This window comes from Dasypus novemcinctus, chromosome 10 (assembly GCF_030445035.2).
Source record: "Dasypus novemcinctus isolate mDasNov1 chromosome 10, mDasNov1.1.hap2, whole genome shotgun sequence".
NCBI lineage: Eukaryota > Metazoa > Chordata > Mammalia > Cingulata > Dasypodidae > Dasypus > Dasypus novemcinctus.
Window position 1 is genome coordinate 45,049,252 of NC_080682.1, and position 22,205 is coordinate 45,071,456.

The 22,205-nt window shown below is 40.2% G+C and overlaps 1 protein-coding gene and 1 pseudogene across 42 annotated transcripts in view; both read left to right on the forward strand.

Annotated features, from left to right (window-relative positions):
* PHF21A (PHD finger protein 21A) overlaps nucleotides 1-22,205 on the forward strand; it is a 255,817-nt gene that overhangs the window by 220,708 nt on the left and 12,904 nt on the right. For 31 of the 42 annotated variants that reach the window (XM_058305452.2, XM_071218074.1, XM_058305469.2 and 28 more), the window contains 6 exons: nucleotides 1,836-1,887; nucleotides 2,665-2,744; nucleotides 3,215-3,275; nucleotides 5,790-5,953; nucleotides 12,914-13,069; nucleotides 14,724-14,799. In XM_058305452.2, coding sequence (XP_058161435.1) covers nucleotides 1,836-1,887; nucleotides 2,665-2,744; nucleotides 3,215-3,275; nucleotides 5,790-5,953; nucleotides 12,914-13,069; nucleotides 14,724-14,799 — 589 coding nt within the window. Of the gene's footprint in view, nucleotides 1-1,835; nucleotides 1,888-2,664; nucleotides 2,745-3,214; nucleotides 3,276-5,692; nucleotides 5,716-5,789; nucleotides 5,954-12,913; nucleotides 13,070-14,723; nucleotides 14,800-22,205 lie in introns of all 42 variants that reach the window. The other 11 variants (XM_071218081.1, XM_058305479.2, XM_071218079.1 and 8 more) reach the window with 1 other exon arrangement.
* LOC139439822 (ras-related protein Rap-1b-like) lies at nucleotides 14,810-21,057 on the forward strand (annotated as a pseudogene).

Here is a 22,205-nt window from a genome sequence, read left to right on the forward strand (position 1 = left end):
TGAGTTGGCATTGTTTAATCAGTGGCTGTAAAAATTGAAGAAACCCTGACCTAGTCATTACAAGTGAAGTACTTGGCCATGGAACATAAGAGCTGTTGTATGGAATGCTCTTTCTAACCACTGCATGTTTTCACAGTACAAAATCCTTTTCTCCTCTAAGAGAATTTTTTCTTAAAACTTTTATCCTTCAAAATGCTATTTTCTATCATTGGGAAAGTAGAAAATGTAGGCCTCAGTGGTTCTCTTTTTTTTTTTTTTTTTTTAATTTTTTATTCATTTTTTAAAAAAATATGAAGTCCCATTCAACCCCACCGCCCCCACCCCCCACTCCCTCCAGAGCAACACTCTCTCCCATCATCATGACACATCCATTGTATCTGGTAAGTACATCTCTGGGCATCGCTGCACCCCATAGTCAATGGTCCACATCATAGCCCACACTCTCCCACGTTCCATCCAGTGGGCCCTGGGGGGATCTACAATGTCCCGTAGTTGTCCGTGAAGCACCATCCAGGACAACTCCAAGTCCCGAAAACGCCTCCCCATCTCATCTGTTCCTCCCATTCCCCGCACCCAGCAGCCACCATGGCCACCCTTCCCACACCAATGCCACATTTTCTCTGTGGACATTGGATTGGTTGTGTCCATTGCACATCTATGTCAAGTGGGAGCTTAGATTCCACATGGATACTGGATGCAATCCTCCTGCTTTCAGTTGTAGGCACTCTAGGCTCCATGGTGTGGTGGTTGACCTTCTTCAACTCCATGTTAGCTGAGTGGGGTAAGTCCAATAAATCAGAGTGTAGAAGCTGAAGTCTGTTGAGGCTCAGGGCCTGGCTATCATATTGTCAGTCCAGAGATTCAAATCCCCTAAATATATTTTAAATCCCAACACCAACTACAGTTCCAGTAAAGTAGCATGAAAGTCTTGTGAAAAGAGATCCCATCTGAGTCCAGTTCCATCACGCAGAAACACCAGCTCCAAAGAAGGGCCATCTGACATGGCAGTGAACCCCATCTGCCATGACCATAGAACCCGTGGGTCTCTTCATCCCTCAAAAGAACCAATACCTGGGGTTGTATCTATTTTATCTGTCTCTGAGACTCTGCTCAGGTGTGCATAAGGGCCATCCTTCTGACAACCTCCAGACTCTTTTTTAGAGACTCGTAGCCATATAAACTCATTTCTCCTTTCCATTTCCCCCTTACATTAGGTCAAACAGCATTTTAAAGTCATGTTATTATATGTAGACAGGGATATTCTGCTGATCCACATTAAACCTTTAATTCAAGGTCATTTTCTAGTTGCATCTTCAGCTGATATTTGGTAGTGATCCCTCGGTGCCAGGGAGGCTCATCCTCGGGTGTCATGTCCCACGCTGGGGGGAATGCACTGCATCTACATGCTGAGTTTGGCTTTGAGACTGGCCACATTTGAGTAACATGAAGGCTGTCAGGAGGAAACTCCCAGGCACAATGCTGCTCTAGGCCTTGTTCTTATTGCAGGCGTATAGGCTCACAAACATAGTCATTAGTATCAGGAGCCCACTGTTGGACCCTCATTCCTTCCTGGTTCTTACCGTTGCACCTGGGGGACTGCTGCTGCTCCTCTAGGGACCACGACAGAGCCCCCAGTGGTTCTCTTTTGGTCCTTTTTAGACCAGAAAGCTTCTGGTGTGGTTCCATTGCTGTGAAGAGTGGTCGATACCTGCTCTTGATCACCCCCTGCCTCCTTGAGCAACCAGATTCGTAGGATTTTAACTAAGACTATGCGCTTGATTGGCTTTGTGTTAACCCAAACTGAAGTAAAGTCTTCTTTTGTTTCTCTGGCACAGAAACTTGCCTTCATGGTGTCTCTAGGATTGGTAACTCATGACCATCTAGAAGGTAAGTAAAGATATTTATGGTGCTGCCTTGTTTCTGACCCAGAGTTTTTTTCTGAAATTGGCTCTTGATTGTATTCTTAGAATAGAAAATTAGAATACAAATAGAGTATGATTCAGCCAGTGTGGAGTTTTATTTTCTTCAGAGGAAAAATTGCCTTCCTTCTGTTTAACATTCAGCCCCACCCCTACCCCCCTTCCTATTATCATCCACGCTACTATCCTGGGGATATCTCAGCTGCCTGGATTAAGGTCACTTCCGTTGACTTAGAGGAGCTTTTTTTTTTCTTTCTGGCCTCATGAAGTAGCAACTGCCCCTTATAATGAATCTGACAAGTTCTTGTCTATATTTTTCAATCACACTAGGTTATCAGAATCTTAAACTTGTTCCCCTCATTTTTTTTGATGCAAGAATGGTGAACTCTGGTCACTCGTCTAGGTCTATGGATAAAGCACTAATACTATGTGCAGTCATCTAAAAATAAGTCAGTACAGGTTATTTGCAAGTGTTGTCTATGGTCAAGTTCTTGCTCACAGAGACCAACACCATGGGCCAGTATAGTCTTATTTAATGAGAGTTGAAGTGGGTGGTCCTACATACTTGTTTCTAGCAGTATACCTCTGCCTTGTCTGCCTAGAGGATGCAGTGAAACAAAGATACTGCCCCCTCCCCCTGTTTCTGATTGGTCATGGAAAAACCAATAGATAAAACAATGAAGTTGTTTTTTTCCCCCAGTTTCTACATTCCTCTCTTCTAATCCAAACCTTTTCCTTTCCTAAGAAATTCAAAGCAAGAGGCAAGAGCGAAAAAGAAGAACTACTGCAAATCCAGTATACAGTGGAGCAGTCTTTGAGCCAGAGGTATTCCTGGCCAGCATTTTGCCCTACTCTTACTTTTATCAGTTGTGTTTTATGACTTATTCGTCACCTCCCATCTGAAAACATGCTGAAGAGCAGCATCCTAATTGCAGTTGGCCAGCTTTGTGAACTGATGGATTTTTCCCTGCTTATCACATTCATTTTTATTCACTGTTTTCCCCTTGGTTTTTTTCCCCTAAGTTTGAGAAGATAAAACCAACATTAAAAATATAAATTATCCCAACTTCATTACACCTGTTATGTGAAGCAAAGGTGGATCTAGGATCTATTTGGAATATTCTCTGAAAGCCAAATTAGTTAATAAAATCCTTTAGCACTGAAACTTGGGGGGGTTAGCACTTAACTAGTTGGCATGTTGACAGGCATGCAGTGCTTGGTCTTTAACTTGAGCCATTGTTAGTAGTACTTTTTTGCTATTCAGTTAGTCACCTTTTACTCTTCAATCCTCAAAGCGTAAGAAGAGTGCAGTCACATACCTAAACAGCACAATGCATCCTGGGACCCGGAAGAGAGGTGAGTTAATTTTGTATCTCTCCCTTGCTCTTGCTTTTGCTATCTGTTTTGTGTTTTTAACTCCTTCCTTCTCCCATTTTCCTAAGTACTGTCTAACTTATATATCCCATGAAAATAGTTCTTGTTCTCAAACAAGAGTGAGTTTTCTTATTATAATTGCATGCTGAATCAAAAGCTGACTTTCCTAGGATTCTGGCAAAGCTGACTCGGGTTTAATGCAACATTTCTGCCCCAAGCCTACCAGGCTGTCCGTAAATAGCACAGTGAAGAGAACGCCATGTAAAAGGAAGTGTATCAGCATCATTAAGCAGAACAGAGTACTGCTGTTGCCAAGGTATTCTTACTAGTGTCTAAGTCCTCCTGCTCTTAGCGAGGCCAGAGTTTGAATCTAAGTTTGTGAGCTGCAGACTTTCCAGGAAAGGGAGAAGTAGCCATACACAGAGAATTTAGAATCTATGAGTAGACATCTCTAGCTAAGGAAGAAAAGTTCACACTATCAAATAGACTCATGAAAGCAGAAATTCCTAAAGAGCTCCATTCCTGTATTTCAGACTCCCCATGAACATTCCATCTTTCCCTTAGGCCAAGCAGAAAAAGCAATAGCAACAACAAAGCAACACCTCTCACTGTGCATGTCTAAATAGGTCTTAATAGCTCAGGGTTTGAATTTATAAACAAGATACTAGAATTGCTCTTTGATATCAGTAATGCATCCCAATGTCCATTTCTCCACATGAAAATGTGTCCCTGAATTATAGTTCAGGATAAAAAGGTTGCAGAGTGAGAACAGTAGCATACTAATTTTCACGTATGAACAAATCTCAAGGCTATAGGAATCTTGGGAGGTCATCTGGACTTTTCGTCTGCCTTAGGCAAGACTACAACTTTACCACCCCCTCCCTGAAAAAAGGAGATGTACTCACTGTTAGTGATCCATTCTAATGTTTCATCAGCCCTGCCCTTCAAGTAACCAAAAATATTTAGGTGGGAAGCTTTATGTTATTGCTTCATATTGATTCCTGGCCCACAATAACCAGTGCTATGGTTATTTTTTGTTGTTGTGTTATTTTCAACTGCTTCTTAGTGACCTCTGGTATAGTCTTAGAAAGGAGGCCCCAGCCAGAGGCCATAGTTAGTTGGCGTAATGGTGGCTAGTATCCGCTAAGAATACAGGCCTTAAATGAGCCTCAGAGACCTTGGCATCTCTTGCCAAGGTCAGAGGACAAAAGCCTGCATTCACAATGCCTGGGATGTGCCTTCTGTGGGTAGATAAAGAACATTCTTTTTCTGTTTCTCCTTCTAGCAGCATTAAATTCCCTACAAAAGACAAACTAGTAAGATCTGTCTTTGTACTGTTGACATTGCCAGTTTAACACCTATAGGTAATATTTGTAAAATATATGACAGAATCATGATTCTCATGCATAATCCTAATATAAATTATAACAGTAAAATCATGATCCCATGTGTCATTTACCAGTGCTTTTAGGCAAGTTTGTTCCTCTGGCTTTTTTCCCCCTTTGGTATGCTGGGCACACCCTTTTGCTCACTCACAGCTTAGAAGCTGTGTCCCTGACTCTTAGAGGACAAGGACCCTGACTTAGATATGTTGTAAAGCAAAAGTGGTTGACCTACACCTACATTAGATCCTCTATAGTCGTAAGGTTTGATTGAAAATGCTCTTGCTCAAATCGAGTCTCTCAGCAGTGTTGCTGACAGTGCTTTTCCTGAGACTTAGAAGCAGTCCCAGTTTTTAGACATGTAGTTCACCAGAATGTTTATGATGTAAAGTGAGGGCGACAACTCTCAATCAACTGGGAAGGTTATCCAAGGCTAGAGATACTTAAATTCATTATCAGATCCAGAACATCTTTTTAACTCTTAGTTTCTGGCTACTCTCAGATCTTCTCTCTCACTGGAGCTGTCAGCAATAGGCAAGAATAATTCATCCTGAGTTTTGCCTCTTTCTACCCTGACAAACAGTGACAATGACCAAAATGTATATAGGAAAGAAAAGGAAAAGCAGAAATCCTAAATAAATCTGTTTGTGGGGACTGAGAATCATTAATGTTATTGAAAGAATGATGGTTGCAGAGAAAACAATATGCAAAAACATATGAAAAATAGGATATAGTAAGTTCTTATTCCTGGCCTTGGCTCTCATTGGGCTTTGACATCTTGGTTTTCTCACCAGAAACCTTATATTGTAATAGTCCAGGAACTTCCCCATAGTCTGAATAAGGTGAGGTTCTTTAACATAATCCAGCCCCTTCTTTCTCCAAATCTCACCTAGTTCTCCCTTCTTTTGAGGTCCATGTAGATGTTTTTAATGACATTTAAATCTTTGCTTCTCTTCCTCTCTTTGGAACTGTTATATTAACCTTCAGTCTGCTACCTCACTTCCTTTTCCATGCTAGCCAATGAGGAACACTGGCCAAAGGTATGTGAGATCATTTTTCCTCCTTTCTTTCCCTCCCCCTTTTTTCCCTTTTGTTCCCTTCTCTTGGTATATAGGTCGTCCTCCAAAATACAATGCAGTGCTGGGGTTTGGAGCCCTTACCCCAACATCCCCCCCATCCAGTCATCCTGATTCCCCTGAAAATGAAAAGACAGAGACCACATTCACTTTCCCTGCACCTGTTCAGCATGTGTCCCTGCCCAGCCCCACCTCCACCGACGTAAGTAACTTGGGAAAAGCTCATTTTCTTTCTGAGAGCTTTAAATTGGGGAAAACAATTATCATATGTTGTCTACTTACCATCTTGCATCACTGTGACTAACTTTGGAATGGCAGTAATCCTACAGGACAGTTTTATGCCATGTAAGAGAGCATACTTCAGGGGTCCCAAGTTCTTCGATATCTTGAGAATCATATTAAATATAGCATCAGGAAGCTCAATCATAGTTTTCAGAGTCTGAAATCAATTTGCTGTGAATGAGTCTTGAAAAGTGGTATTGGATGGAGAATTCAGGTGATACAGGTGTGAGGTATGCAAGTTTCTTTCATCAGTGTTTTGGGGATGGGGGAAATGAACAAGGCATATATTTCCCCAGCAGCCCTTATTTTCTGTTTCATATAGAATTCAAGACCTAAAAATGATTTCTTTAAAGCAACCTTTTCAGCGGAGTTGATCAAAAACAGGCTCCTAAAAAAGTGTCAAATACTTAGTAACCCGTTATCCAGAAGCTGCAGGAGTGTGAACTGGTGCTCTGAGTTCCTAAATGAGCATTGACAAGGCAGTGATAACTTCCCATTCAGTGACTCACTTTAAAAAGTACCTATTGAATACTACTCTGATGAGCAAGCACCATTCTTGAGGCTGGAGACACGGCAGGAGACAAAACCAGCTCTCTGCCCTCAAGGTGCTCATGTTACGTGGGAAGAGGCAGATGATAAGCAAATTAATATGTAACGTATCAGTAGTGATAAATGTTGTGAAGAAAAATGAAATAGAATAGAGATATATAGAGTTATAGTAATAGGTTGGAATTTTATGAAGAGTCGTAAGAAAAAGCCTCTCTGATGGGAAGTAAAGAAGTGACCCATAGGAGTATCTGGAGAATAGTGTTCCATCCAGAGGAATAGCAATTTAAAAGCCTGAGATCAAGTGTGCGTGGCATATTGCAAGAAAAGAAAGAATGCCTGAACACCTGAGAAGAAGTGATTGTGTAAGAGTGGTAGGAGATGTGTCCCTGGAGTTGGCAGGGCTGGTTGTTCAGGGCCTTGTGGCTTTCACTCTGAATGAAATGGGAAACCAGTGGAGAGTTTTGAGTAGGTAAATGACATAATTTTTTTAAATCATTATTCTGAAAATTTTCAAACCAACAGAAAAGTTTCAGTAACAGTACGAAGAATGAAGGCTGTCCTTCACTTGCATTCATCAGTTTTTGTTTTTGGGTTTTTTGGGGGTTTTTTTGCATTGACCAGTTTTTACCATTTTGCCATATACATTCCCCCCGCCCATACACACAAATACAGATGACAGACATGTTTTTGCTGAACTAGTTTTGAGAAAGTTGCAGACATCATGAATCTTCACCCCTAAATACTTAATACCTCAGGTTATCTCTCCTAAAAACAAAGATATTCTCTTAAATAGTCACAATATAGTTATCAAATTGAGGAAACTTAACATTGATATAATATTAATATATAGTAGGATCTATATTCAGATTTCTCCAGTTCCAATAATGACCTTTTTTTTCTGCTCCAGGATCCCATCTAAGATCATTCTTAAGAATTATTGTCATAGTATCGACTTTAGTCTCCTTTACTCTGGAAAAGTTCCTCAGCCTTTTTTTTTTTGTCTTTCATGGCATTGACATTTTTTAAAAGAGGCCAGTTGCTGTGAATAAGGTCCTTCCATTTGGATGGTCTGATTGTTTCCTCAAGAACAAGTTCAGGGAAACGGACTTTGGCCCAGTGGTTAGGGCGTCCGTCTACCACATGGGAGGTCCGCGGTTCAAGCCCCGGGCCTCCTTGACCCGTGTGGAGCTGGCCCATGTGCAGTGCTGATGCGCGCAAGGAGTGCCGTGCCACACAGGGGTGTCCCCCGCGTAGGGGAGCCCCACGCGCAAGGAGTGCACCCATGAAGAGAGCCGCCCAGCGCGAAGGAGGGAGCAGCCTGCTGAGGAATGGCGCCGCCCACACTTCCCGTGCCGCTGACAACAGAAGCAGACAAAGAAACAAGACGCAGCAAAAAGACACAGAAAACAGACAACCGGGGGAGGGGAGAGGAATTAAATAAATAAAAATAAATCTTTAAAAAAAAAAAAAGAACAAGTTCAGGGTATGCATTTTTTACAAAAACACTAAATAAGTGATGATGGGTCCCTCTCAGTGCATCATAATAGGAGTACATGATATCAATTTGTTATGTTGGTGGTGGTATTAATTTTTATCTCTTGATTGAGATAGTTTCCATCAAATTTCTCCATTTGTAAAGGTGCCTTTTTTCCTCTGGTGGAAATAGCATTGAGTCTATATAAATATCCAGGTCCCCAGTAAACTGTAATTTAATAGTTGTAGTATCTTTTAGTGATTCTTGCCTACATATATTGCTTTTAAGATATTTTTTAAATCTTTTGGGTTTTAAAAGGGTCACTGTGTCTGACATAAGGAAATGAGACTATGGGAGGATAGGATGGAAGCAGGGAGACCAGTTAAGAGGCTGTTACAGTCATCCAGGCAAGAGAAGATTATGGCTTGGCCTAATAGAATGGTAGCATTAGAGATGGAGAAGAGTGGTGGAGTCTGAATTTATTTTGAAGAGTGAGCATGATTGGATATGGAGTATAATAAAAAGAGAAGAGTCAAGGATGAATCCAAAGATTTTGGGCTAAACAACTAGAAGGATGAAGCTGCCATTTGCTGAGAAGGGGGTGGATTACAAGAGGGGCAGATTTGAGGAGGAAAACCAAGGTTTCATTTTGTATGTGTTCCACTTCTTTTGTGAATTACAGAACTTGTTTTTTACCAACTTCAGGCAAAATGTCCTCTGGATTTAAAGATTCTCAGAACTTACTACTAATGGCCCTCACTCTCTCCAAATGTACCATTTGAACTTTCTGAGTTAAATTCCAGAAGAAACAAAGGAAGTGTTAACTTTGGAGAACTGGGGTCATAAAAGAGTTTTGTTCTCTGGAAGGTTGCCTTCCTTAGACATAGCTGGTGGCTACAGACTCAGCATTGCTTTAAATATTCAGAATTGAGTCCTGCCTTCCTGATTTTTGGCATTAGTAATGATACTGGTTTTCTGACTTAAATTGCCCTGTTATTAAGCATCAGGACTCCTTGTCATAAACTTTGTTGGTTGGTACCAAAGAATTGTGCCAACTTTTTTGCCAGCTCATAGTCTTCTTGATGGAGAGCTTCCTCCAGGTTAGCACACATAAGCTGGGAACACATGATTTTGTGTTTCCTAAACAAGGTCATTCTTAGTTTTTGTTGTTTTTGGTTAAGGGGTTTTATGGTTTTTTTTTGAGACTGAACCTAAAGGGTCCACTCTGATCAAGTCACAAATCAAAGCTGTCAAGTGTCATGTTAAAATGCAGGAGTTTAAAGGGTAAAAGAAAGCTTTTCTAAAACCACTGAATATGTTTAGAACCTCCTAAGTTAAAGCCAATGGCATGGATTTTTTTAAAAAGATAATTGACTTCTACTTTTATAGTTCCCCAACAGTGGCAGTAATTAAAATCAACACACAGGGCTCTGCATGTTTGCTGCTGGGTAGCATAAGCCCCAGCAACATTAATTAAATAGTAACTATTGAGAGGTAGGCATTTCCTGGAGATCAGTAGCCATCTAGAAGGAGGTAGTAATTCAAGACCTAGCCAGACACTAATTTTCAGGATGTACCTACCCTCATTTTTATGAAAGGGGAAGATATGTTGACATAAAATTTTTTTAGCAAATGATGAAGTCGCAATTGACATAGCCAAGGTGTTTCCAGCAAATATGTATCCTCAGCTCTTAGCAAGTAATCTTTCACCTTACCATTTGGCTTATGGTAATAATTTGATCAATCAAAGCCTCAGCGTTTGACTTGGTGCAGTACCTCCATGAGATACCCCTTGGCTCTCTTTAGGCAAAGAACCAATTGTACATGGAAGAAATATCTTGGCATTTTGTAATTCAAGGGGCAGCAGTTCTCAAAATATGGTCTGGGAGTCCCTGAAACTCTTTCAAGATGTCCATGAAATCAAAACTATTTTCATAATAATACTAAATACTAAAATGCCATTTGCTGTTTTCATGCTCATTCTCTTTTTTTTTTTTTTTTTTTTAAAGATTTATTTATTTATTTAATTTCCCCCCCTCCCCTGGTTGTCTGTTCTTGGTGTCTATTTGCTGCGTCTTGTTTCTTTGTCCGCTTCTGTTGTCGTCAGCGGCACGGGAAGTGTGGGCGGCGCCATTCCTAGGCAGGCTGCTCTTTCTTTTCACGCTGGGCGGCTTTCCTCACGGGTGCACTCCTTGCGCATGGGGCTCCCCCACGTGGGGGACACCCTTGCGTGGCACGGCACTCCTTGCGCGCATCAGCACTGCGCATAGCCAGCTCCACACGGGTCAAGGAGGCCCGGGGTTTGAACCGCCGACCTCCCATATGGTAGACGGACGCCCTAACCACTGGGCCAAAGTCCGTTTCCCTATGCTCATTCTCTTAACAGTGAAAAGTGGAGTTTTCCAGAAACTATGTGATGTGATGATGACATCACTCTGACAGCTCTTAGAATATGTACTTGTGTATTCTTATGTTTTAAAAATTTGGGGGGAAACGGACTTGGCCCAGTGGTTAGGGCGTCCGTCTACCACGTGGGAGGTCCGCGGTTCAAACCCCGGGCCTCCTTGACTTGTGTGGAGCTGGCCCATGCGCAGTGCTGATGCGGGCAAGGAGTGCCGCGCCAGGCAGGGCTGTCCCCTGCGGAGGGGAGCCCCACGCGCAAGGAGTGCACCCTGTAAGGAGAGCCGCCCAGCGCGAAAGAAAGTGCAGCCTGCCCAGGAATGGCGCCGCCCACCCTTCCCCTGCCGCTTACGACAACAGAAGTGGACAAAGAAACAAGACGCAGCAAACAGACACAGAGAACAGACAACCAGACAACCGGGGAAGGGGGGGGGAATTAAATAAATAAATAAATCTTTAAAAAAAATTTTTTTGGATATACTATTTTTGTAACATTTTGTATATCTATAGTTATTTCAAAATAAAATTTAAAAATTCTAATATAGTAATATCAATAGATAGGAATTCACATGAACAAAAGCTCTTTGGGGTCCTCAGTAATTTTCAAGAGTTTAAAAGGGTCCTGACACCATAAAGACTGAGAACTGCTGCTATGGGAGATATAAATGGGATTGGGATTATTTTTTGCTTTGCTTTAGAAATTTGAAAGAAATTATTTAGCCTTTATTTTATGAACTCTTTGGCATCCACTTCCTGATGTTCCTCTTACGTGGGAGCAAATAAAAGTGAGCAGAACTCTGTTTACCCTACAAACAAATCCCTCTGAATAAGATGTCCAGTTTGTCTCATTTATTTCATTACTGTTGATTTTATCTACAGTTCATGTAAAACAGTCTCTGATACCAGAAGATTTTTTAAAACTTCCTAAAGATGCAGGCTTCTAACATGGGACTCAGGTTCTTCTACTTTCTACTAGAAGAGCACCCTCAAACTCACTTTAAAAATGAAAGAAAAAGTATCATGGTTAATCTAAGAATGAAACCTTATCTCTTTTGGTGCCTGGATCTGCACCATCAGACTGCTTTCGCATGTAATATTTTTGTGTGTGAACTGAGTGTCTTTTTTACTGACCAGAGGTGACATTTCCTTACTAAGAAAGATTAAACTCCATCCACCCTGTGATACATTTTTTAACTTTTTTGTAGCCTGTGTTCTATGCTGCCAGGCATCTTAGTGAATTACAGAGAAAGTTTCCTTTCCTTTAGAGAGAAACTGTAGGTCAATGAAGATATATATCTTCCCTGGTGATTGTGGAGGGGGTTGTATCATAAAAAAGAGAAAACTGGGCATTGCTCTATCATCGCTTCTTGTTCAAAATTTATTTATTAGACCTTCTGGCAGAATATCCTAGAAATCTAAAACAGCACAATGAAAGTTAAAAAGGATCTAATCCAGGTTGCAGAATTCACTTGCTGGGTAAACCTCTAACAGGTCCCTCCAGTCTCCTCTTTCCCTTGGTATCCTTATCAGCAACAATTGTTTAGAGACAGGCTGGGGATAGACTTGCTGAAAAATACCTCTTAAATAGCTTGTTTCCTTTTTGGTTTCCTCTCCAAATTTTAAGTAGTTCTGCTTTTTACTGATGGTGCCTTCTGTTCAGAGAGCTCCAGCAGACTTACCTGAGTACTAAAATCATTACTGTGGGGGTAGGAGAGAGACAGGCAGAGTGGACAGGGACTGCTTTTCTTTCTCCATCTGGTGAAGTATTTTATAGGGAGGAATAGTGTCTCAGAATAGAACAGTCCATTGAATAGCAAATGCCAAATACTGATTTTAAGAGAACATTGTGAGTTGTTGCTTTGGGTTTTAAAATTCTTCATGTTAGAATACTCATATGAGTTAATTTACACTTGACTTAATCTTTTTCTATTTGAACTTTAACTATATTTCTCCTCTCTAAGCAAGAGAATTTACTAAAACTGTATTCTTTGTCTGTTTTCTATCCCAACCTTTCTAAACTCCCCTCAAAAATGATAGGTAGTGATTTAGTGGAAATGATATGTGCCTTATTGTGAAACACTTTGATGAATGGATTTTGGTATCTCTAAACTTTCTGATTTGTGGTTTGGACTCTACCAAAATATAATAATAAATCTGAACTACCATCACCTGTTAAGTCAATTTGGTCTAGGTGACTGCAGAGTTTTCTGTAAACTATTTTAAAATTAAGAAAATTGTACCTACCCAGGGAACCTCAACTATACCAAGCAGGTGGGAGCTTGTGCCACAGGAATTCCTACTTTTTTTGAACACTCTTGGAAAGCGTTGGCAGTGTAATCACTATTCCATGGCAGCTGATTGTCATAAAACATTTATATGCATCTAGATTGTGCACGTCAGTGTTTAAATTTTACCTTTTTTTTGTCCTTTCTCTTACCTTTCCTCTCAATTTCATAGGGTGATATCCATGAGGATTTTTGCAGCGTTTGCAGAAAAAGTGGCCAATTGCTGATGTGTGATACATGTTCCCGTGTGTATCATCTGGACTGCTTAGACCCTCCTCTGAAAACAATTCCCAAGGGCATGTGGATCTGTCCCAGATGTCAGGACCAGGTACTGTGGTTCAGACAGGGTGAGAAGCCAAGAAAAGAGGACGGCAACACAATGAGATCATGGCCGTCTATTCTGTATACCATAGTTCTTCTCCAGGCCACACCCTCCCTGTTCATCACACACTCACTCACTCAGACAACACTAGTACCCTCAGATCTTCTCCATTGTACTCAGGAGGTGTTGACTCCATGTATAGGTGGCAAGACCCTAACACTTTTATTTGGAATGACTTATCTTTTTGTTACTTTGATCCTTCAAAGTCCATAAGACTTTCTGCCTCATTCTCTGAGAATGTTCCAAAGGCATTATATGCTTTTGAAACTCTTCTTTGGGAATAAAACCATTAAAGGAAAGTGCCCAATCAGTTGTCTAACTTAAATGGCACTAGTTTCACTTAAAGTTACTAGTTTCACTTTTAACTTCTGTTGGCATCAGGATCAGAGAACTAACTGTAAAGTGCTATCTTGATATTTCATGGAAAGCAGACGTATTGTTAACTGTCTTAGTGTCTTTCCTCCTTTTCTGGTCCTGATCTCTTTTTTTCCCAACTATCCATGTATATTTATGTCTTTATGTTTTTTTATAAGCTATCCCAAGTCTTTTCTGGAAGTAGGTAAAGTATTTAAGCCCAATGGCTCAGCTGGCTTTCTTAGGAATCCTGGCTTGAGAGAATTCTGGTTTCCCCCTCTTAATCTTAGCCCTTGCCCTACTGCTTCTATGGTGTAATAGAGATAGTTCTTTCCATGTTCTCTTCCTGATGCTTTGTCAGACTTACTACACCAAGTCTGGTTTATACTTTAGTATTCGGAACTGTTATTTAATTCCCCTGGCAACACTCTCTTTGAAGTGTATATAAAACTGAAACTGAGTCAGGTAGTCTGTGTCAGGTCACAGATGAAACTGCCACGGGCCGCTGCCATCATGCTGACTTACCACTTTAATTTCAATAGTTCTAGCTGTCAGGAGTGGTTGGGTCATGTAGCACATACCAGAAAAGATGAGCTACCCAGGAATGTGCAGACAAATCGCAGCTTCTTTTTATTAAAAAAATTTTTTTTAAAGATTTGTTTTATTTATTTATTACCCCTCCCCCCTTGTTGTTTTGCGCTCGCTGTTTGCTCTCCATGTCCATTTGCTTTGTGCTCTGTGTTTGCTCATCTTCTCTTTAGGAGGCAATGGGAACCAAACCTGGGACCTCCCATGTGGGAGAGAGGCGCTCAGTTGCTTGAGCCATCTCAGCTCCCTGATTTGTTGTGTCTCTCATTGTCTTTCCTCTTTGTGTCTCCTTGTTGCATCAGCTCGCCATACCTGCCCGTCATGCCAGCTCACTGTCTTGCTCCTCTTCTCCAGGAGGCACTGGGAACCGAACCTGGGACCTCCCATGTGGTAGGCAGGAACCCAGTCGCTTGAGCCATATCTGCTTCCCCCAGCCTCTTTCTTAAGACTGGGCCCTAGTGGTTTGGCTCTTCTTGCTTTTGCACGTCATTCACCCAGGCTGATACCTGGAACTTTTTAGTCCAGAAACTATAGACCAGGGTTTTACAACACTGCCATCCTTCCTTTTTGTCTGCCATAGACACCATTGCTTGCTTTGTACATAGGAGATGTGCATTTTATATCTCCTTCTCAAGGTACAATTCTAAAATCTTTTCAGATGCTGAAAAAGGAAGAAGCAATTCCATGGCCTGGAACTTTAGCAATTGTTCATTCCTATATTGCCTACAAAGCAGGTAAAGAATTACCCATACCTCCTTTTTTGTATGCCTTCCCTAGGTCAAAAAATATATATAAAGAAAAGAAATAAATAATTGGGACTTGATGAAAATTTAAAACTTTTTTGCCTCAGAGGATTTTATCATGAATGTAGAACAGCATAAAAGTAAAACCTACACAATGGGAGAAAATATTTGGAAACTATATATCCAATAAGGCAGGGGTTCTTAACCTTTTTTGTTCCATGGATCCCTTTGCCAGTCAGGTGAAAACCATAGACCCCTTACTAAGTCCACACTATACTGTGTATTATTTAATAAATATATCACACTCACACCAACGTGTCCCCACAAGAATAATGTTTTTTTGAATTTCAATTCAAGCTTATGGAACCCTGGCTAAGAATCCCTCTAATAAGGACTTAATAACCCAAATATATAAAGAAATCCTTCACCTCAACAACAAAAAGATAAACAACACAATTTAAAAATGAGCAAAATACTTGAATAAACATTTCCCCAAAAAAAGTTAGGCAAATGGCCAAAAAGCACGTGAAAAGATACTCAACATCATTAGCCTTTTGGGAAATGCAAATCAAAAGGACAATGAGATTCTGTGCCACTCTTTGAATCTGAGAAGATGGCAGAGCAGGCATCCAAGTTGGTGCTGTTTGTATGTCTGGGTAACATTTGTCAATCACCCGTTGCAGAAGCAGTTTTCAGAAAACTTGTAACAGGTCAAAATATTTCATATAATTGGAGGATAGACACATATGAGATAGGAAACCCTCCTGATATTGAGGGCAAAATTGAACTAAGAAGCGTTGTATTTCTGAGTCATGTTGCCTGGCAGGTTACCACAGAAAACTTCACATTTGATTATATACTGTGTGTGGAAGAAATCAGTGAGAGATTTGAATAACAAAGGTAATCGAGTTAAAAACTGCAAAGCTAAAATTGAACTACTTGGAAACTATGATAGACAAAAACAACTTACTATTGAAGATCCCTCTAATGGGAATGACTCTGACTCTGAGACTGTGTACTAGCACTGTGTTAGGTGCTACAATGCATTTTTGGAGAAGTCACAGTAAAGCTGCATCCAGTCATTGATGAAGGCCAACATGATTAACATAGATGTTCTAGATTTTTCAGTCAGTACTTTAAAGTAATGTTTCATAGCTCAAGTTCACAACTGTTTGTTTTTTTCAGTTGACTATTTCTCATCTTAAATAACTGTGATGGAAATCAGTGTTGTGTTTGCCAGAAGAATTAATAAAAATCTTTGATTCAGACAGTATGGGGTATGTTAAATGTTTTTAAACCAATTCGACCTCTTATCTTGCCCTAATTACAAATATAATGGAAAAATCAAATAGTAGAACCACAAAATATAGTGTTTTGTGTGTCTTTTGACATAGTAATTTCTTTCCAGTGTTTAGCCTTAGGGTACTAATCCAGTAACAGCTAGCATTCTAATATGCTTAGTTATGATCTTAATAAATAATGAAATAAAGCATCACTCTAAGGCCCAAGTCAGTATCTAAGCCCATTGAAACTTTTAAATAATCTACCTCTTCAGTAAGTTGATATGGATAACTTGAAAGACAGATGTCCCCTATCAACTATACTACTTCTCTTTACCCCAGGGCATTTTATTGAATTACATATCCCTAGTTGTATGAATTCACAGTCTTGATTGGAAGTATTCTAATTCACACAAAACTATATGCACATTTGTATGTTAAAAGGACAGGAAAGAATGATTTATAGAAGTAATCTTTAGCATCTTTGATTATTCTTAATTTTTCTCTTTATATAGTCTATTTCATAAGGAAGTCACCTTTTTTTATCTCAATTGGACCACTTTGCCTCTGAAAATTTAATTATATCCAGAAAGGATACTGAATGCTGTTTTTTCTTTTGCTCACTTTGACAAACGAACTTGTTTTTATATGCACATATAACCCAAATGTCAAATAGTGACTTAGATGGGAAAAAAAAAAAGTTTATTATGTTGATTGTTCTTAATAATGTTAGGTATTTTACCAGTGTTTCATGTATGAGAAAATCTAGGCAATTTCTTTGTACTTTGAGATAGTTGTAATCTTACTCATTTGGACAAACATCAAAATAAATTGGGGTGGATAAAAATACAACTCAGGGAAGCGGACTTGGCCCAGTGGTTAGGGCGTCTGTCTACCACGTGGGAGGTCCATGGTTCAAACCCTAGGCCTCCTTGACCTGTGTGGAGGTGGCCCATGCGCAATGCTGATACACGCAAGGAGTGCCGTGCCACGCCAGGGGTGCCCCCCGCATAGGGAGCCCCACGCGCAAGGAGTACGCCCCATAAGGGGAGCCGCCCAGCGCGAAAGAAAGTGCAGCCTGCCCAGGAACGGTGCCACACACAGGGAGAGCTGACACACAAGATGACGCAACAAAAAGAAACAGATTCCCGTGCCGCTGACAACAGAAGCGGACAAAGAAGATGACGCAGCAAATAGACACAGAGAACAGACAACTGGGGCAGGGGGGAGAAGGGGAGAGAAATAAATAAATAAATCTTTTAAAAAAAAATACAACTTAGAAGTTTTTAAAAAATAAAAAAGCACAATGAGATACCTTTTCACACCCACTAGAATGGCTGCTGTTTTAAAAATAAAGAGATGGAGGGAGAAGTCGTAGAGGCCAGAGGCTGCAATCAGTGGAGCACAGAGGCAAAGAAAGAATCCCCTGAGAGGCTAGGCCTATGGAGCAGCTCAAAGCTGAAAAGCTGAGGCCCTAAGGAGAGAAGAGATAAGCAGACCGGCATTGTGCACTGCCATGTGCCTGATCGCCCACAGCTGCAACCTGGTCTAACATCCCAAAGTCTTCCCTTTCCAGCCAGTTCAACTCAGGGAGACCAAAAGCCACAGTTCATTTGAAGACTTTTAAGTAATTCGATGTTTAAAAAAAAAAAGGTGAAAAAGGACTCCCAGGAAGATGGCATCAGAGTAGGCAGGCAGGGCTCAACTCTCTTACAAAAACAACAGAGGAAGGGCAAAAAGCTGTCTGAGGGAGCTGCTTTGGGGATCTGCAGACAAGAAGAGTGCTGTGCATGATCCAAGAGGGCAAGGGATAGACAAAGACACCAAAATGAAAAATGATGAACAGCTGGGTAAAACCCATGGCTCACTGTAGCCAACTGAGAGGGGAACAGCTGTCTTCTTTCCTGGGAAAAGGGAGGATGCAGCAAAGGGCAGAGAGTGGTTTCTCTTCAGTGAGTTTAGCCAGCAGAGCCCATTTCTTTTAAGGATGTTTTTATGTTTTTTGTTTGTTTGTTTGTCTTTCTTTTTTAGGAGGAACCGGGGATCAAACCTGGTACCTCATACATGGGAAGCAGGCGCTCAACCCCTTGAGCTACACCTGCTCCCCAGAGAGCTCACTTTGAATTTCAGCTCTGGCCAGACCAGAATCATTGGGAAGTGGAGCTTGAAATAGACACTAACTTGGAATCAGCAAAGAGTGCTATCTGCAGGCAGACTGGGAAACTGCAGGAAGAAAAAGACACTTGTGGAGTCTCTCATGTCCCAGACCCCTTGGATCTGATCTGCACTTCATTAGTGGGTCTCTGGCCCTGTTTTGATAATGTAAGCTGGGCAGTATTAAAGACTTTTAAATAAATTGAGCCAAAAATCAAATAAGAACCATGAAGCAAAAAAACCACTAGGCAAGAGAGAGAAATTGACTGTTAGAGTAAATTCACCAATATAATCAGATGCCTATACACTAACAATAAAATTATAAGCCATACTAAGAAATAGGAACAAACCAAAAATCCTAATGAGACACAGAATTTAAGCCATCAATGGGGAAGCAGACTTGGCCCAATGGATAGGGTGTCCGCCTACCACATGGGAGGTCCGCAGTTCAAACCCCGGGCCTCCTTGACCCAGGTGGAGCTGGCTCATGCGCAGTGCTGATGCACACAAGGAGTACCATGCCACGCAGGGGTGTTCCCCGCTTAGGGGAGCCCTACACTCAAGGAGTGCGCCCCTCAGGAGAGCCACCCAGCATGAAAGAAAGTGCAGCCTGCCCAGGAATGGCACAGCATACATGGGGAGTTGACACAACAAGATGATGCAACAAAAAGAAACAGATTCCTGGTGCTGCTGATAAGGATAGAGTGGTCACAGAAGAACATGCAGCGAATGGACACAGCAGACAACTGGAGAGGAGGGAGAGGAGAGAAATAAATAAAATCTTTAAAAAAAAAAAAGCACCAATGATAATCATACAACTCTTCTGAATCAATTCAAGGAGTTGAAGGAAAGTATAGCTAAAGAGATAAAGGATACTAAGAAGATACTGGAGGGGCTGGATGTATCAGTAGTTGTTCACCTGCATCCCTTGTACGAGGTCCTGGGTTCAATCCCTGGTACCTGCTTTAAAAAAAAAAGAAAGATACTGGATGAGCATAAAGAAGAGTTCGAAAGCCTGCAAAGAAAAGTAACAGAGTTTATGGGAACAAAAGGCACAATAGATGAGATTAAAACACCCAGGATAATGGATTAAGTTTAAGAACATGTTTTTCTGGGGTCCATAGCTCCAAACCACCACAGTAGATACTGGATTTTAACAACAACTTTGCACCATGTATGAGTATAAGCTAATCATTCTGGCTTAGGAGACATTGGAAAGTCTGCTCTGACCATGCAGTTTGTTGAAGGAGTTTTTGTTGAAAAATATGATCCTATGATAGAAAATTCTTATAGAAAGCAAGTTGAAGTAGATGCACAATAGTGTATGCTTTAAATCTTGGATACTGCAGGAACAGAACAATCCACAGCAGTGAGAGATCTGTACGTGAAAAATAGGCAAGGCTTTGCATTAGTTTATTCCATCACAGCACAGCCCACATTTAATGATTTATAAGATCTGAAGAACAGATTCTTCAAGTAAAAGACACTGATGATGTTCCAGTGATTCTTGTTGGTAATAAGTATGAGTTGGGGGATGAAAGAGTTGTAGGAAAGGAGCAAGGTCAAAATCTAGCAAAACAGTGGAACAACTGTGCATTCTTAAAATCTTATGCAAAATAAAAAGTAATCAACCTAGTACAGCAAATTACCAGAAAAATCCCAGTCCCTGCAAAAAGACACCATGTCAACTGCTTTAATATACTAAATGCATTGTAGCTCTGAGCCAGGTTTGAAGAAATAAAGCCCAATTCAACAGTGCCAGCATTCCGACTTCATTAAACCTACCAACATCTTAAATGGTCTTCTTGTGGTGGTACCCTTTAAGAGGCAGAAGAAGGCTACTACATCACTTTGCACATTCTAATCACTTTCCAGTATCAAAAGAGAGATTTTTACTTATATAATAGTCATAGGTTATGCAAGTGGTAAAACCAGAGGCTACGTCCAGTATTACTGCTTAAAAGATATTCTTCATCCACCAATATTGTACATGTATGAAAATGGTGTACTGTATACTTTAACATAACACATAAATTTTGTATGGGAGAGTACAATAATGTAACTTAAGAGCACCACTATTTTAGTTTAATAAAAGAAAGCCCAAAGAGGTCCTATTATAGATATTACAGATAACTTCGCTTCTTTGATCTTTGTAGCTTATGCAATTTTTTAAAGAAATTCAAGGTCATTTTCTTTGTATTGTACAAAATAAGTGCTTTTTGATTAATGCAGCTATGTAGTTTTATTTTTGAAAAACCTGTGGAGACCGTGATCTTGTCTTTAAAATATGATAGTCCTTTCAGTATGTTTTTTTAATCTTTTTTTAAAAGATACATAAATCAGACAAATGTTACATTAAAAAATATAAGAGGCTCTCATATACCCCCACTCCCCACCCACCTCCACTCCTCCCACATCAACAACCTCTTTCATCAGTGTGGCACATTCATTGCATTTGATGAATACATTTTGGAGCACTGGTACACAACATGGATTATAGTTTATATTGTAGTTTACACTCCCAGTCCATTCAGTGGGTTATGGCACGATATGTAATGTCCTGCATCTGTCCCTGCAGTATTATTCAGGACAACTCCCAAGTCCCGAAAATCACACCTCTTCTTTCCTGTCCCTGCCCTCAGCAACTGTCATGGCCACTGTCTCCACATCAGTGATACAGTTTCTTCCATTGCTAGAGTCACAATAGTTCTAAAGTAGAATACCAGTAAGTCCATTCTAATCGATATTTTATTCCTCCATCCTGAGGACCCTGGGATGGTGATTTCCACTCCACCTCTAAATCAAGAGGGCGTTTATATCCTACATGGCTGATGGAAGGGATTCTCCTGCTTACAGTTGTAGATTCTCTCAGTTCCTTGGAGTAGTGGTTGACCATCTTCACCTCCCTGTATAATATAAGTATAATGTCTTAAAGACATTGTCTTTAATATCTGTTGAGAAGGAAATGGCCAAACTTTTCAAATCTCCTGTTATATGTTTCCTTTATTGTTTGCATAGGAAACAATGTTTATAGTTGTGGGTACAGTGTGGGCCTGCAACAAGAAGTGTATATTTCCAAACAGTTTTTGTAAACCATTTTCAGGCTTCTGCAGCTGTGGATTCTCGCTATGAATTCCTTGCTTGCTTATGCATAACTATATTTGCAATACCAAATATACAGGATTAGTATTTTTGCCTGTTAGTGATTGTTTCATTTGTGTAACATTGGTTAAGAAGTTAAATGGTGGGTGAGTGCATGGATGTGGGAAGTAATTTAAATCATATATAATTGGTCATAAGGCCTAAATTACAGTAACTATTGACGTTTTATTTAACAATTCCTTGCTGCTTTGTATATGTTAATGTTTGGGTATAAAGATTATGTGTCTATTCACAGTATTTAAATTCACCAACCTAATGCTACAACTACTTTGAGGTGGCCAAATGTAAACTAAAAGCTTTAATTAAAGTGGTGCAATTTTGTATAACTTTTGCATCAGTAGTTCAATAAATTTGGATTGCTATGCAAAAAAAAATACGTTAGAGGCATATAACAGCAGATTTGAAAATGGCAGAAAAATGTATAAGTGAAATCAAGGACAGAATGTTTGAACTTGAAAAACACAGAACAGACAAAAAAAAAAAAAAAAGGAGAAAATTGAACAGGGCCTCAAGGAATTGAATGACAACATGAAAACACAAGCATACATGTTATAGGTGTCCCAGAGGGAAAAGAGAATGGAAAAGGGACAGAAAGAATATTTGAGTAAATAGTGACTGAAATTTTCCCAACCCTTAGGAAAGACATCAATATCAATATCCAAGAAGGGCAGTACCCCCCAAACAGAATAAATATATCTGATAAGGGTTTGATCCCCAGGTTATAGAAAAAGATCATACAACTGAATGGTAAAAAGACAGTCAACCCAATTAAGAAATGGGCAAAAGATTTGAATGGAAACT